The sequence below is a fragment of the Dendronephthya gigantea genome, unplaced genomic scaffold, assembly GCF_004324835.1.
Source record: "Dendronephthya gigantea isolate DGI-Jeju-01 unplaced genomic scaffold, DenGig_1.0 000000F, whole genome shotgun sequence".
NCBI lineage: Eukaryota > Metazoa > Cnidaria > Anthozoa > Malacalcyonacea > Nephtheidae > Dendronephthya > Dendronephthya gigantea.
The window spans coordinates 4781891-4798609 of record NW_021163010.1 but is presented as its reverse complement, the minus strand read 5'-3'; the positions used below and the strand labels follow the sequence as shown (position 1 = coordinate 4798609).

General features: G+C 35.7%; 3 protein-coding genes across 5 annotated transcripts; all 3 read right to left on the bottom strand.

Moving 5' to 3' along the window:
* Positions 1-671: 671 nt before the first annotated feature.
* LOC114515663 lies at positions 672-5031 on the bottom strand. Of its 3 annotated transcripts, none has more exons than XM_028534962.1 (4): positions 4894-5031; positions 3716-3850; positions 1776-2209; positions 672-1677 (listed from the first exon to the last, which is right to left on the bottom strand). In XM_028534962.1, the coding sequence occupies exons 1-4, from the start codon at positions 5007-5009 to the stop codon at positions 1115-1117; spliced, it is 1248 nt and encodes a 415-aa protein (XP_028390763.1). In that variant the 5' UTR covers positions 5010-5031; the 3' UTR covers positions 672-1114. The 3 variants fall into 3 exon arrangements, with proteins under 3 accessions (XP_028390763.1, XP_028390778.1, XP_028390771.1); XM_028534977.1 differs by having other exon boundaries at positions 3716-3836; XM_028534970.1 differs by having other exon boundaries at positions 3716-4977.
* Positions 5032-5573: 542 nt separating this feature from the next.
* LOC114515684 lies at positions 5574-6777 on the bottom strand. The gene has a single exon (XM_028534988.1). It carries the CDS (start codon positions 6361-6363, stop codon positions 5596-5598), a length of 768 nt encoding a protein of 255 aa, XP_028390789.1. The 5' UTR covers positions 6364-6777; the 3' UTR covers positions 5574-5595.
* Positions 6778-6805: 28 nt separating this feature from the next.
* Positions 6806-16320, bottom strand: LOC114515654 (mitogen-activated protein kinase kinase kinase 20-like). Its single transcript, XM_028534954.1, has 26 exons — positions 16126-16320; positions 14938-15025; positions 14246-14344; positions 14071-14136; positions 13926-13954; positions 13413-13496; positions 13104-13157; positions 12907-12993; positions 12442-12516; positions 12252-12306; positions 11899-11950; positions 11534-11612; positions 11330-11386; positions 11055-11099; positions 10916-10946; positions 10605-10668; positions 10363-10435; positions 10131-10193; positions 9633-9722; positions 9269-9337; positions 8931-8978; positions 8565-8642; positions 7939-8085; positions 7654-7861; positions 7307-7375; positions 6806-7201 (listed from the first exon to the last, which is right to left on the bottom strand). The coding sequence occupies exons 1-26, from the start codon at positions 16267-16269 to the stop codon at positions 6894-6896; spliced, it is 2262 nt and encodes a 753-aa protein (XP_028390755.1). The 5' UTR covers positions 16270-16320; the 3' UTR covers positions 6806-6893.
* Positions 16321-16719: the final 399 nt, after the last annotated feature.

The window sequence follows — 16719 nt, the reverse complement described above, 5'->3', positions numbered from 1 at the left end:
GAAGAGCCCGCAAGCCTTTTTACATTTTTCGCATCTTTATAGCTGCAAGCCGATTCGTCTTCTTAACCAGGGGCTGGTTGTATCAAGCCCGTTTAGCTTAAACGGTGGATAAGTCAAAATTAAATAACACTCTTACATCTCTCTTGAATGAGTGAACTTAAATATTATGCACTGAATATGTAGTTGTAAACAGTATCTTTGTATTATGGTTAAAAACATTTTGTTTGCTTGTTGAATAAAACGATAAACTTGCTTTCTATTTTGAGCTTATCCACCGTTTAAGCTAAACGGGCTTGATACAACCGGCCCTAGAACAACTAGAACATAAACAACCCTCGTAGCGTAGGCCTAAAGCAATTTACTATTTCTTCAAGAAGTTTGAATTTATAAAATAGAAAAATAAAATAAAATGAGCTTGCGCAGTGTCCTTAATATTGGCAAAACACTTTCCAAACTGATGAGTCATCGAACACATCATACAGATGACCTACATGAAAACAGACCATTCTCATAATGACGTCCAAACACTGATGAAAGTCTGATGTTACACGAAGTTTGATTGGTTCAGTCTGATTGTGTGGTTTTTGTTTTCGAAACATCTGCGAAAATTAAACACGCCAAAGGCAACATATTTTTGGTTTTTATTCATTACGTTTACAATTAAAAGAATATGGATTATATTTTCTAATCTACATGACTTGTTCCTCCAATTTTTCATTATTTCACACTTTTAACACATTTAGATCTACATCAGTCTAAATGACTAAAACATTTTCCGTGTAATCACTGAGCCTGAGGCGACTATAGTTGTTAAATAGAAACACGCTTTTCGACCAATCAGCACGCGCGTGCTATAAGTGTTATATTATAATATACTACACGATTCGCCATGCAACGTATAACGTGTTCATTTTGCTATTGTTTTTACGTGTCTTTATTCGTATTTGTAGCTTTCCGCCACTCTGCATGGGTAGCAAATTAGAATACAGTTATTTAAAAGCAAAGAATGCAACATATATTGCACTGTGTTATTGCAACTCTGCCTGTTTTTTTAAAAGGAGTCGTATGTAAAGTTTCAAGGTTTGTATTAATTACGTCACGTTACGTCAAGGGCCTAATACCCTAAAGAGTTTGCGAGCTTGTTTAGCTCTTGCTGACTTCGTTTCGCAGATAGGTTAATCCACCTTTGGTGTGACTTTTTTTCTTGAAATGTGGCTTGGTAATCGCTAGTAAATACGTCACCCTCGATGCTGAATGATTTAGTTATATAATTGCCTTCATCACTGCGCAAAAACTTACCAATCGCGACGAAAATTATTTTCTTAACTTCACATTTAATTAACAAATTTCGTAGAGCCTCAAAAGTGTTTCCATGAGTCAGATAGTCGTCTATTACACAAACAACTCTTCCTTTTAGCTTGGTTTTATAACTTTGGTGTACCTTTATACTACGAAAATGTTTTTGGCAATAATCATCTCGCACTCTCTCGCCGTATTTGTCATATCTTGACTTGGTTGTTTCTTCGTGTCTAACAAAAATTGGATCCTTTTTTCTTCCATACATCATGTAGCGCAGATGTTCTTTCAGTTCCACCATTGTCTCATTTACGTCTGTAGAGGAAGAAGGTGCAATTGCCCAGTCCTGTACTTCCCTGAAGTCATTATCATGAGCTATGGCTGTAATGTAAATTGGAAAAGATTTGCTAAGTATAAAATCAAATAACACTATGAAATACCACGTTGTAAATTAGTTACTGTATTATTACATAAATTACCTGCCATAAGGTAACACAACAGAGCTTTTTTTGTGGCTGCATTCTTATCCCCATCCTTTAAGACTGCTTGAAACTTCTTAGCAATCTCTTTTTCATTTGAGGGAGGTCCATACGTATTTGCTGAACACAAAGCGACTACCTTTGTTGGTACGTCTGAGACTATGAACTCACAAGTGTAGTACCATTCGGATTGGTTAGCAATGATTTCCAATATCACTTTTGCCGCGTTCGGTGTGGGGGCTGGTATTCCATATGTTATAACTTTGTCTTCAAGTTCAACCCAGGATGCACCGATAAGAAAGGATTTAGTGTGAGCAGCCAAATATAGATCTTCGTTTACTGCACCAATGATAATAACAGTACTCCCTGAATTCGAAGAGTCACGAATAAAAGGGGGAAGTTCGTCATCTCTTTTTTTAAAATTTTCACGTATCCTGACAATGAACAATAAGGAAAGAGTGAATAATATATAAATATTTAGTAGTTAAGCCGTGTGGCGCAAAAAACATGGTAACAAAAGTTCTAAAAATAACTTCTTGACTTTTAATTCGCAAATGTCTTATTTTAATTTGGTATATACCATGTGCATTTTTATACAGTATTCACTGAGCTATCAGCGTATTATTCCGCGTATACGCCCAAATTCTTAACTCTCTTGATGTTCAGTTGAAGTAACACAAGAGCTCGAGTTCTGTCAGTTTTGGAAAACTGGTTAACAGATAAAGTTACAGATGTACTAAAATTTAGTGGTTTTTCACAAAACTGACGTAACTCTCGCTGAGAAACGTGAACACGAAAGAGAAATATTTTAACTCTCCAACATCTTAAACTTCACAATGTTAACAAAAAAGGAGTTAGTCAACCATAACTCTCTCATGTTAGTTCAAGAAACATTTGGAGACGGTTAAGAAAATGGGTTACGTTAGAGCGTGGTCGTGGTTTGGGCGTGGTTTTAAACATAAATCTTCAAAGTCCTGAATAGCTAAACAGGGTCTCCCAGGCAGCATACCAGACACGCGAGCCGTAAGTAAAGCCCGAATCAAACGAGGACGCAAGTCCATCGCAAGTTTACTTGCTGTGACTTGCGTGAGACTGGTCAAACGATTGATTCGTACTCCTCGATTAATCTCACTATTTCTGCGTTTGTCCACTTCTTTTTTACTTCTTTCTTCCAAGCTTTGTTTTCTTTTTCTTTATCCACTTCCTACTGTACTTTTTTCAAAATTTCTTTTCGGAAAGTTTCCATGGTAACAGGCTCGAAATACTTACACTTCGTGTGTTCGTGTTCAAACTTCAAACGTTCACAAGTTTCAAAAAGCTTGTGATGAAATTTGAAAAGACTCAAGTTGTCGCAAGTCAACGCAAGTAGACGGTCAAACGAGGTACAGCCAGGCAACTACAAGAGAACTTGCGATGGACTTGTGTTCTCGTTTGATTCGGGCTTATTAATAACTCTCCGTTTCATAACTATCCGTTTCGCCGGTCCCATAGCATGAGCCGTAGTCCAATCTAGACAAAGCTCTTATTTTTCACCATGTCACATAATTTCTAATCGTAGTTTAAATTTATAGTTCACGTATTCGTGGAATCCTGTAACATTTGTTGCAAATTATGGTCGAGCTCTGACGTGGCCTAACTCAACAACTCTCTTTCACTTTCATGTTCTAGACTTTGACTTCGCGATACCGATTGATACTACACCGTAACGCTTCAAAAGTTGAAAAGATTTTAACATTCCGTTTATAATATGGTTTATACTATTATATATTGACAGCGAGCGACCACTTTCGAAATTGACACACGCATTAATCAATATTTTCCTTCTTCGTTTGGCAATGCCTTGTGAAACTGTTCTGAATACCGAAACGACAATGCCGCAACACGTACAATAAATTAGGTACAATTGGAATATAACGTTACTTTCGTCAAAAGAAAAATACCTTTCTGGGAGGGCTTCTTGCTCCTCATATTTAAATTGGTGCGAGATATAGCACAGTTGGAAATTTTCCTTGAGTGAGTCAGCAATGGATTCCACTTCTGCCTTTTGTTTATCATTTATATCTAAAAGGCATTTTCTACTAAACATTACTATATGGTCTACATGGTTACTTTCAATTGCTTCAGCCATTCCACTAGTATAAACTAAACCAACGACACAGATCGACAATCGTAACCGAAAAATCTCTTCGACACAAAGTAGATAATATATCTATTATTTTTTCTGTGCAGTGGCTAGAATCTGGGTGTAAAATTCCTTGTAGATTTTGTAAGATATCCTTACCTCAGGCTCCATAATTACAAGCCCATAATGGCTCCATATTCCAGAAAAATGCGCGGCCCTTGTTTTTGGACACGCACTAAGTTTCTGGGATCCACAAATTATTCAAAAAATCACAATTTTAAAGAGCTTTTCGAGGACTATCGTGAATAGTTTGAAAATTCCTCAGTTTATGGAAATCATTGCCATTCATTTGATCAATTCCTGGAAGTTGGAAAAGTCCATAACTTCCTGTTTTATTGAAAATCAGAATTTTTGAAATTACAATATAAAATTTGGATGGTGAAATCGAAAGGAACTTTGAATTTTTTAAAATCGAACGAAATTCTTGAGGAATTAATAAATAATAATCAATGAATAGACTGTACTCGTGTTTTGCGAACGAAAGTATTTCTCTTAGGCAGAATGATTGCTGATTGCAAGACATGGAAATTGATAATGTAAATGCATATGGGCAGAACCGATGTGCAGATCTGACCATACTGGACATTATAGTCCCTTGGAATTCTAGTACCCAAAGCCCTTTTTACGTTGCTTGTCTGCGAAATAGCCCCCTCTTTAATAATCGCTTTTGCTTTTTATGACCAAAAATAATCAGTGGCACACAATAAGAGCAAGGCTGTCTAGAGGGGTATGGTGAAAGAGCAACTTGTATTATATTTAGCATTATATTTAATATTTTGAAAAATTTCATCCCAAAAACAGGGGGAAATGCATTTGACAAAAAACGAATCAGAAAATAAATTTTTGATGGCGGATTGGGCTCCCAATGTAACTTTTACCCTATATAGAAGATGCCCAACAAATAAATGGGAAAAATAGAATTTTATGCAGTCTCACCTTTTGGCTTGATCCAATAATAGGAATGCTGAAGGCCCAAATTTGGTAATCCTGGCATGGTTTAAATTCTTGTTATAACTACTATGCATCAACTTCCAGATAAGACAGCCATCCATGTATGGTATACACTAAAAAAATCTAATTGCAAAGAAGAAGTTTATAGTATGACATGTACTTAGACAATCATATCAAGAATGCTATCAGAATCAGTTACCAGGTTGTCATCTCTTACAATGGCAAACTTACATGAAAAAACCAATTTACGCATACATTTAAGCGGGGACTAGTCCCTATAAACTAGAATATATGATGCTGGCCTCAGTAACTCAGCAAAACCATCTCTGTGAACTATCATAACCAGTTGATATATTCATTAAACTTTGGTACACATCCTATTATGCCCAGATATTCAAAAGGAGTTTGTATATGAAGAAAGCCAATACCAAATCAAGAACATTGTAATTGTTTAACATAATAGATAATACTGATTTTAAAAACAATATATATATATAAAGCACTTTCTCCATGCAATCTTCAGTTTGCCAAATGAGTAAACATTTACTAGCAAAGTAAAATCACAGTATAAAAACAACTAGAGAATCAAAATCCTATTCATACTGTTTCCTTTTTTAACAATTAGCTTTTTTAACAGTTTGGACAACAACCTATTACTGTGACTTCCAAGGAATGAAAATTCACTGCTTATTGACAGTATGATTTTCCAAATGTATTCTCAAATACATCCTTAATGGCCTTTCGTCCATTTTCTGTTAATGACCTGGTTCCAATACCAGTAAATTTTAAAGCTAGTCTGGGCACCTCGCAAACAAGAAACCTGTTCTTTCTATAATCAAATTGTTGCCATGTAGAATTTAATACGTCAAACACATATACGGGTTTTTTAGAGTCAATAGCCATTTGAACAGCCCATCCTGTCCCACCTTCGACTATGCTTCGACGGTAACATATTCGGCCAACTCCAAAGACAGCTGAAGTGTCTTTAACTTGATACCAATTACGTCGAAGCAAATTATCAACAAAGGTTTTACTGGTTGGAAAATTTCGTTTTAAGGTCTTATTGGCTTTGTGCAAAAACGCATCTGCTTGTTGCAACTGTTGCTGAAATAGAATAACCCTAGCACTGTTATTACCAGAACCATGTCCCTCAAAAGAAAATGCTTTCGTTTGAATCCCAAACTTGGCGCCAATCTTCTGCCAATAAAGGTCACTACCAACCGCTCCACCTGAGAAAAGCGTGTAATTTTGGGGGTTTCGTCGGTAGTTCTCCTCGACATCATCTACTACTCTTAAGAAAGACGACATATCCTCATCTTCCAAGTCAAAATCATCAAAATAGCTCTTATCTTCAATAGCAGCAAAAGCCTGTATTTCCACATTAGCGGCCATATTGGATTTGACTGCGTAGAGATAACAGAACAGAATACCTATGGCACCAGAAGCACGCATCATGCACACGCATCATATCATCATTTCTGCCATTTCCATAGTAATTTGTTAAATTTTAATTTATATACGGCACCATTTTATTATACCATAGCCTAACCGTCTTTCTAGTGACAGATCATATAAAAATTGTATGATTTTGATAGCGCGATGGATGTATACTTATATCCAGAGTTTAGAGTTCTTATTTAATAACTGATGTTAAAATATAATCCTGAAAGAACGGCCAAATCATTCGTTTTACGCCGACTAATACTAAAATATTTCAGGTGTAAAAGCATGATTTATGAAAGTGGACAATGTAAGGGCAATGGGACACCCAATTTTGTTGTCTGCCCGCAGTTTGCCCCCTCCAGATACTTTCATGTTTGTAAGTAGTTCATAGTTTTATGCGATATTCTCTTCACTTATAATAAGATCTAGCCGCCCTTGCCAACATTACTTTGACCCCCAGTTGCTCCCCCCCCCCCGCCATTCATTTTAACTGTCACTGGTGTTACGACAAACTTGACCCGCCATCGAACTACAATCGTGTGTCACCTTCTGCGGCGACTACCTTCACTAGCTGTCCTTCTAACAGAATCAAAATCGTTATGTTTTCGATTACTGGTATTGTCACTGACACTTCTGCCAAATTGGACATTTTGGTCTCTACCACAGTTTGCCCCACCTGGATTTCCAAACTTGTTTCCAGTCCTTCTGTTGTATGTACCTCCTCCACCCCTGGCATGACCAGCACCAGAATTAGATGGTCTGGTATTGGGCTGGCTAATTTCTTTTCGTTTTGATTTCACACTGGTCCACTCAAATGGTGAATTCCTGCCGGAGCTCTCAGTTTGTTTACCTAAAATTAAGATAGAAATGACGTATTAGTTCAATTGCAAAGACGACTGAGTAGTAGTAGTAAATACAAAGGAGCGATAACTCCGAATCATATCACATAACATACTTTGGGAAGGTGTCTTAGGAGAGCTCACATATGATTTCTTTGCATTGCAAGGTGATGAACCTGGCTTGGCTGAAAGAAAAGGGGATTGAAATTATTTATCCCAGTTGGACGAGTAGAAGTAAACGATACAACAAATTAAGTAAAAGTGCTAGTTCCTGGAAGGAACAGGAAATTTAGCTGGAAATGGCATATATGTCAGCACAAGGTGAAATACAGCAACATTTTACACATCCTAAGCGAAGCAGTAGTTAAAAGTACAATTTGAAAGACAGAAACTAAATAAAAAAAAAATTAAAAAAACAGACTATACTATAGGCAAAGACGAAGTAACTGCATGGTCTACTCACGTGACGACGACGATGCATTGCCGCTACTTGTACGACGAACTGTTGTATTCATTGTTGATGTCGCAAGACCTCGAGAGCTGGTTGACGGAAACAAAATCTCACTTGCCGGGCCTCGTTCCCAAGCGCTGAGAAAAGGAGTACCGATAGTTGTGGACGAGGTGCTGTTAGTGAGACTACGATGACTAGGCCACGAATCCAAAGACACATCCTAAACAAAAGAACACATCGATCATTGTGGCATTGCCACACTACTTATAATGTATATGGAAATCCTTATATACTCACACTTGAAAGAGATGGTGATACAGGTGAGGCGACACCAACGACAGATTGTTTCAGTGTCAATTCAGCAGTACGTTGGTACGTTCCACCGCCTTCTTGAAGCAGTACACAATGAGTGTATTTTGTACATCGAGGTTTCTTCACATCATTCTAACGAGACAGAAAAACAACTTAAATTATACACAAACAATTATTATACCATCAAAAACGTGACGAGTATGGATTCAGGCAAACGCATATAGTTTTCAATCCATAGTCTAATATCTTCATATACGAAAAACCCCTGCATTTATAAAAACAATTTCTAAAAATCCCACAGGGTAACAACCGAATTTACAGCAGATATTGGAATTTACTACAAAGAGTTGGAATTAAGATTCAATACATTTCCTTCATTTTGGTTCTGTCATTTTCGGGTTTGATTTTCAATTTTCATCTCAAAAATGCAATATATGTATGACAACATGCCAATACCTATGCATGACCAAGATTTTATCTGCGTTTTTTAATTTTTAAGGCCCATGCATGAACGGATATTTACGTTTCCCGTACACCAGTACATATATGTACAAAATCTCAAATTTAATCAATTGTATAGAAATGATAAATAATGGACTTTTATAACTCACCCTGTAATTAACAGTGCATTCAACAACAGTACAGGGATTTTCTCCACACTTCTGCCAGTGTTCCATCACGTACGGTGGCTAGACGATCATGGAGTTCAAACTTAATTCCCTGTTTTAATTGACGCCATACTATTTTGCTGATGGGAATTACTATTTTCCACCCTTAATGGTTAGTCTTCGCCAACTTGTTAATATATTTGGGTAGGTAATTTTTGAAATATAGATTTATTTCATAATAGATTGATAATCTAACGTGTAGGAAGATCCAATAAACATATGTAAAGAAAGATCTACAGTAGTACGTCATTTGATAAAAACGGCCAAATTAATATAATTCAATATATGCACGTAATGTATTTAACTTACACTTTTCAATACAATTGGCTCCGACGATCGATAATTAAATGTAACGTCCTGTACGTGATAAAGAAATATCAAAAATGTAATAACCATAGCATGTTACGTTCAGGTTCAATCCTGTGTAGTTCAAGTATAGACGAAGGGTTTTCTGTAGAGTATATGAACATTGCACGATCCTGAAGTTGATCAGAGTTGAAGCCGGTCCTGGTTACAAAATCGTTTAAGCAACTTGAATTCAAACAAAATACAGTTATAAACCAATCTTTTTCGACGTTCGACGTACAAGATTTGCTGAGACACTCGCCATACGGAAAGGTATAGCCTAATACGTAATACATGCATACCTTGATGTATGAATGGAACGGTCCATCACCGTCGACATCCACATCCGCATACATTTTCCATTTGCAATCCTGTTAAAAGTTTTATATATATATTTTCTGAGAACTGCTGAGCCTAAGATGAAGTGCTTATTACCAAGCTACTATAGTTGAAACATATACTTATATCTTTACTTAGATTGTAAGGCCTGTTTTACACTTCGCTACGATTCCATGCAATCGTAGCGTGACGTAACGTATTTCTTTGTTTCCGACGTATTCGACTAAAACTAATGACTTTAAAACAATGAGATACGTTACGTTTCGCTACGATACAGTTGAAGGGGAAAATGGCCTTAACACCGTAAAGGATCCCTAATATACCAACCTGCACCGTCCTGCCAATACGACAGTGATTACCAAACAGTAATGTCAAAGTGACTATTTTCTGCGAACGCTCATCGTTCACTGCTTCACCCTAAAAATCCAACAGAAAAGCCAATGAATAAATAAAACAAAATTCAAAATAAATACAACAAAATACGACCAAGTAAATCTCCAACTTATAATGAAATAGAGAATAACATATATGGATGCGCGGAAATATGGAATTTATCTCGAGTGAGCGCATTCAGCGAACGAGTGAGATATCTTTCTCAACACGAGAAATAAATTCCATATTTTCGCGCATCCATTTATTATTCTGTTTATTATATAATGAAAAACTGGTTTTTTTGAAAAGTTTTTTATCCCCCTCCCTGATTCCAGTTCGGTGGATCAAACACGATCGCACATGTGTTATTATCGCTTTTCAAAGTGGCGGACTCGTCAATAAAACACGTCTGCATATTATATAATAAAACCAATTATAATTTTTTTCACGTACTTTCTCCAGGGGAGGAAAGTGCAGCATCAGAACATTCTCGTTCTGCAGCTTTGATATTTTGTCCTGTTACAAAAATGCATTATCATATGAAAAACATGGCTCAAAATTACATATATGGACGCTTTGAAATGAGAAAAGGAGGATGATTTCAAACCTCCACGGGGCTTTATGTTGGCAAGCTTTTTAACTAACAAATTATTGCAAGCATGAGAATGATAATTGACAAACTTACCAGAATTTCCAGTCTGTAGCCCAGGGATTGTATTCCCAAATCTTTTAAGTCGTCAATAGTCAAAACTAGCAGTCTATAAATGAACAAGAATATTTCTCAAAATAAGTCAAAATATTTGTTTATAAATTATGTCCAATCTCGCAGCTTTATTACATGCATGCATGTTGAGCTTTGTAGCCTGTTTGTATTGAACCGGATTAATTACAGAGAACATTATGAAGTCAAAGTATCCAATCCCGTACCTTTTCCCATTAATATTATTATCGGCAAAAAGTTGGGCATAATTTGAGATATTTCTGTTGCCAACTGAATAAAAAAATATACGAGATTTTAATATTTGCATTTTTCCAGGAAAGTGACATCACACAGGGAAGGCAATTAGGCAATTGCGATCCTATTGAGGCACATAACGGACTCAAGGTTTTATCATTGTAAGGATTTGAACCTCGGGATGTTTCAGGACTGAATCCACTCCGATCTTAGTTCCCTAGGAATTGTAAACGTTATGTGGAAAAGTCGAAAATATACACAAAAGGAAGTATTCCGTCATAACCTTGAATTCCAATATGCTCCACCCATAAGAACTGAAACAAAAATGGTCAATTCAATGTTCAAAATTTCTATAAATCATGATTCATGCTCATAAATATTATCATGCATGCAATTTAATATATATCAGCGAAATAGCTTACAACGTCTTCTTCATTCCAGGCGTTCACGTCATGTTTACTAACAACCTAGAAATAAACATAAAATTGAATTGTCAACAGTGCTATAAACTTGACACATGAGAGTCAATATTCGTTCGCAAAAGTTTCTATTATTCGCAAAGATTATCGCCTTCCTTCTCTCTTTTCCGTATTTCATTCAGGTGATAACATGAATCATCATTTTGACAAGCAAAATAATTAAACATCATAACTCATGCAGTTTATTCGAAAAAACGTAACGAGCAAAAACTGCGTACCTTGGCTACGTATTGTTGTTCCAATTCTCTTTCACGCTGTATCAGACGTTCTTCACGCTAAATGTATTATGCAAACATACTATATATAAGAAGCAGTCAATTAATTTTTATTAATTTTTTTAGTATAACGCTTTATTTACACAGCTTCGACAAACATCAATCCTCGTTAATATTTTTCATACTATTAAGTAGCTATATATTTACCTTTTCGAGTTCCTTAGCTTTGAGATTTAAATTCTTTTCCATTCGACTTAGTTTTTCCAGTGTTGAGTCTATCTCCTTCCTGTTTTTAAAAATCGAATCAAGTTTTGTCAAAAGACCGCAAAATACTTCTCGATACTGATTTCATCCTTTAGCAAAATTAGCTGATGCCAAAGTTCCTTGAAAAGTCTGATGTTACACGCCGTGTGATTGGCTCTTTAGCTTTGCGATGCTAATCAAGCTTTATGTGACATCAGACTTTCCGCATTTCACGTCATTATGAAAAAGTCTATCATTCGAAACCTATTTTTGGCATCAATTCGAAACCCTCCCTCTCATCTGTGCTTATATACACTGGGGAGCCTAACCTCCATTCGTCTTTCTGGCGAAGAAATGAATTTGTTTCATCCCTCAATGAACCTAGTGAGCAATGATATATATTTGAACGAAAACGGAAGATCGACTAATAAATGAAAGTTTGCCAGTAATAGTCCCTTATATATACATATATGTATGCAACTGTGTTAAATTTGCAACTATGTGAAATTGGTCATCTTATATGTTGCCAATCTAATTTGCATGGGATCATTGTTAAAATTCCATACATGCATGGCGTAACAGTGGTAACAGTGTTAGCTACATGCTTCTCTATAAATCATGTTCTTGCATTTGTAGGACCTCTTGTAGTAACCACAATAGCAGATTCTCCTTCAGTACTAACCGTTGCCGTCCATTTTCTCAAGGGTAGGAATAATCTCCTTAAAACTAGGGCGATTCTAGATAAAATTTAAATAAAAATTTGAAAAGCCTATCAAAAAAGCATAAAGCACGTAATGTATCTCACGTACTGCACGAACAACATTAGCTATGTAAATTACATATGTACATATAAACCTAGACATGAACCGTACTTTTGGATCACTCTCCCAACATTTTCTCATAAGATCAGCAAATTGACTGGGACATGTACTGGGAATTGTTAGACGCTAAAAAAATTAACAAAAATATATGACAATCAGGAATCGTCCGCAGTTTCATGCAACCTTACACATCTAATTGACAAAATGTTTACAGTAGTTGTGTATAGTAATTGTGTGGATGCTCTCAAAAGTAAGGTATGCTGTAATTAAGGTGCAATAGTTATCGTTTGAGCGCAAAGACATGGGAGAAAAAATGAAGGATATGTCGTTATTGAAATGGTCTATATGAAACCATGCAATTAATAAAAATTTCGTCTTTGCGCAAACTTGACTATAGTCAAGATAGAGTCCCTCATTAATTGACCTCCGAATATTCAGATACGCTATAGCGTTAGGAACATGACAAAGTGAAAAACAGACTTAGAGAATCGAAGCCAGTGTAAAATACGTACGAACCTCATCCTTCGTGACAACAAACCAGGCAACCTGAACTCCCTCCATTCCTTTAAAAGGGACTTCACGTGTGAGCATCTCCCATAACACCTGCAGAGTGAAGCAGTTTACAACATATAAGATGACTATATAATTATAAAACCCCTTCACTGGTAAGAGATTGGATTCTTTGTTACCAAAGTATACTAAGTCACACTTACCACACCATATGAGAAAACATCGCAGAGCTCTGAGACAGGGAGACTTTGGATGACCTAGTATAAGTTGAACAAAATTCTCATCATTTTATTCTGATTCTGATAATTTCCATTTTAGCCAAACAAAGGAGGTTTTCGAAATTCATGTTGTACCGTTCATGGAGTCAGTCAGTATATGCGTGACGTTTGCATTATTTCATAAATGAAAGGGTGAGATTCTCCGCAGGGAAAAGTTACGTTAAAACAGAAACACTGGAATGTATAAATCCGTAATCTGTAATCTGCGGTGAATAATATTCTAAACGAACAAACCTCGGGGGCCATCCACGGGAAGGTTCCACTGAGAGACATCTGAGTTGTATTTGTTGCCACTCTGGACGTTCCAAAATCACAAATCTGTCAATAAAATAAATACAATGTATCACACGTAAAGAACGTCACCGTTATCAGTGATTACAGTACACTGTGGAATACAATATTCGGTCGAGTCACTGATAGAGTCAGAGACTCAAATCATCATGAGACATGAGCCGGTACCAGGGGCCGTTTGTTCAAAGCTAGGTTAGCGCTAACCCTAAGTTAAATTTTAATCCAGTGTTTTAGTTTATGTGCTTCTGAACCACTGTTCGTTTTAAAACTTTAGAAAATGTTACTTCTATCAGTCCAGAAAATATATGAAAAAAGATAGTCAACTTTGTGAAGAAGAGATTAAAAAAATTGATGTAAAAATTTACTGGCTTTTGAACTACCGGCCCCAGGTTTTGTCCTGAAGACTGAAGTATTTTCACTCTAAAAAACGATATATATAATTCGCATAAAACTTACCTTGCCAGTCATGTCAGATGCGATGACAACTATAACGATTAGAAAACAAGGATATCATCTATTTCAACAATATGCATTTTCTCTGTTCGTAAGACACGTACTAAAGAAAAACCAAGCGGATTACAAAAAATCATTTCTAACATACCGTTCTTGGATTTTAAATCCCGATGAATGATTTTGAATGGAGCTTCATAATGAAGGTAATTCATTCCTAATAGGAGAAGATGACTTATCTCAATCTGGCACACTTTAAAGTCGTTCTTTTACTTTCTTTTTATGTTTTATGCAGTGAATAGGCACTCAACTTATTACAGTACTACCTTTTGAAATATCCGTTGCCCACTTAACAATCTGCTCAAATTGTAATTCTTTACTGCTATCAGAACAATAGCTATAAACAGATCCCAGAGAAGCATATTCTAAAAAACAAAAGCAAGCCAGTTATACTGATGCAGATGTACTACGCTTGTGCTACACCAAAAAAAATTCTTAGAGTTAAATAACACTTTATCATTCACTTAATAAATGGCTCACAGATTCTCCAATAATCATCCAAAAATGTTGAATTAAAAGGGATTACCAAAAGAACTCTGAAAGTGATTTGTTTTCCAAAACATAAGCGTGTTTCTCTAAAATACGTGCTTTACAAGTGATCAGGTGGAAACGGAAAAGATGGCACATTAGTACATGCTTAACGTTTATGTACAAACAAATTTGAAAAGAACCACAAAAAAGACAACTAAGGCACAGACCAACTTATTCAAAAAGACACCTTTTTGTGTTAATGGTTTATGTGTTACGGTTTCAGGTTACAATTTTTTAGTTACACTTCTTTCTCTAGCTCTTCTGAAAAAATATTAAGTGGTCCTATACATATGCATGCTCTTAGAAATTACAATTTCAGCATATCTCCTCTAATTAACCTACTTTATATTAAAACAAGGTTATATTGGTGATAATGATTATACAGTATATTGATATTGACCATATGGTTAGTACAATAATACTGTACCTGTAACAAGTCCATAGTTAGGTGATGAGTTAAGAACTCCATAAAACTGAATTATATTCCTGTGACTTAACAACTTTAAAACCTCTGCCTGTATAGTAAAAAAAATTATGTTCAATTGAATGATCAGGGATCTTCACTTAGGGGCCAGACATGAAAGGACTGAAAAATTTTGGGGTGCGTAATAATTATATATTAAAATGGCTAAATGTATGAGACATATAATATTTTCAGAGTTTGGTGGCAGAAATGGGGTTACTGAAAATATGTCATCTTGCACATTAAAATGTCCAGGACTTTGCTATATGATGCCTTTTAAATGAAAAAAGGATTTTACTCATTATACAATATTAGATAATATAGAGCACTTTCACAAAAGGCTATACGTCTATAGCTACCATGTTGGTGCTCTAATACAACAGAATTTTAATATGTTAGACTGTTTTATCCACAACGTACACCAAGGCATTTGTTGAGTTGGTCTTCTGAAATGCATGGAAATACTCTGTTCCAACAAAATAGAGTGGCTAGTTGATTGATCATCTCGTAAATGTACTTAATGAATACAGAACCTGCTTTAAAATATCACCAAAATGTCCAAACAACTGCTGCACAGCTAGTATATGGCATAGTACTGCCAGCAATAATGTGATTGCAAACTTAAGCATTTAAACTAAACATTGTGTTGCGAGAAAAGTGAACTAATTTAAATATATTCTGTCTGGAAATTGCACTCTTAGTCTTGGACTATAAATTTCACTTATATTTATTTTTATTAAACTGGCAAATTTTGCCTGTAGATGTCCTCAATGAAATGTTCCATATATGCTGAAGTCAGACAAAGAGAACTTCTGCATGTAGGAGTTCAAAAAACCTGTCTGGTATGCACACAATACAGCTCATCAAGATGTGCATGCACCAACGACACCTCTTTGAGTTTTGCTATTCACAAACTATTTAATATTCTGGGGAAATACCCAATCAAAACTCTTTCACTTTTCCATTTATTGACAACCTAGCGTTTCTGGCTAGTGGCTAGTAGAAATATAGTAAGTAAAATATAGCATTATTTTTGAATCGGTATATATAAAAAACAAAATATTGATATTTGTTATGGTCTAGCAATATTTGTCAAGTAAATTCGAACAAGTGCACAATGACAAATTTATAATATGGTCAGGATTAACATACTTCATTATCCAGGCGAAGTACTTTCTTTACTGCGACAACTCTTTCTTGCGACTTCCACAATGCTCTGTACACTGATCCAAATGATCCCCAACCAATACATTCATAAAATTCTAAATCGTCAAACGGAATTTCAATATAAGACATATTGCACTACATACAAACACATGTTGTTGTCAGCCATTGAAAGGTGCTCTAACCGGGGGGGGTTAGATAAAAGAATATTTCTTTAATTAGGGGTCATAGAATAGCGGAAGAAAAAATGTGAATTACTAAATGACATGTGTAAATTAAATGAGAATGAATTTGTGTATTTTTTATATTGTCATGAATGATATCAAACTTGAATTATTTGATACAATGGTAAAATGAAATAATTTGTAACAGGGCAACGAAACATTTGCAACTTTTTGACAGGTCACGTGCACTGACTGTTTACCCCTCAGCACGCCTGCTCGCAGGTTAAATCTTTACATGCGCGAAATGTGCGTGTAATATAATAACCACTGATAACTGTAATTTTCAAAGATACTTGGTTGGCCTGGGCTGGCAGTATTTCAGTATTTGATCGTTTTAAACAGTTAGCATGTGAACATC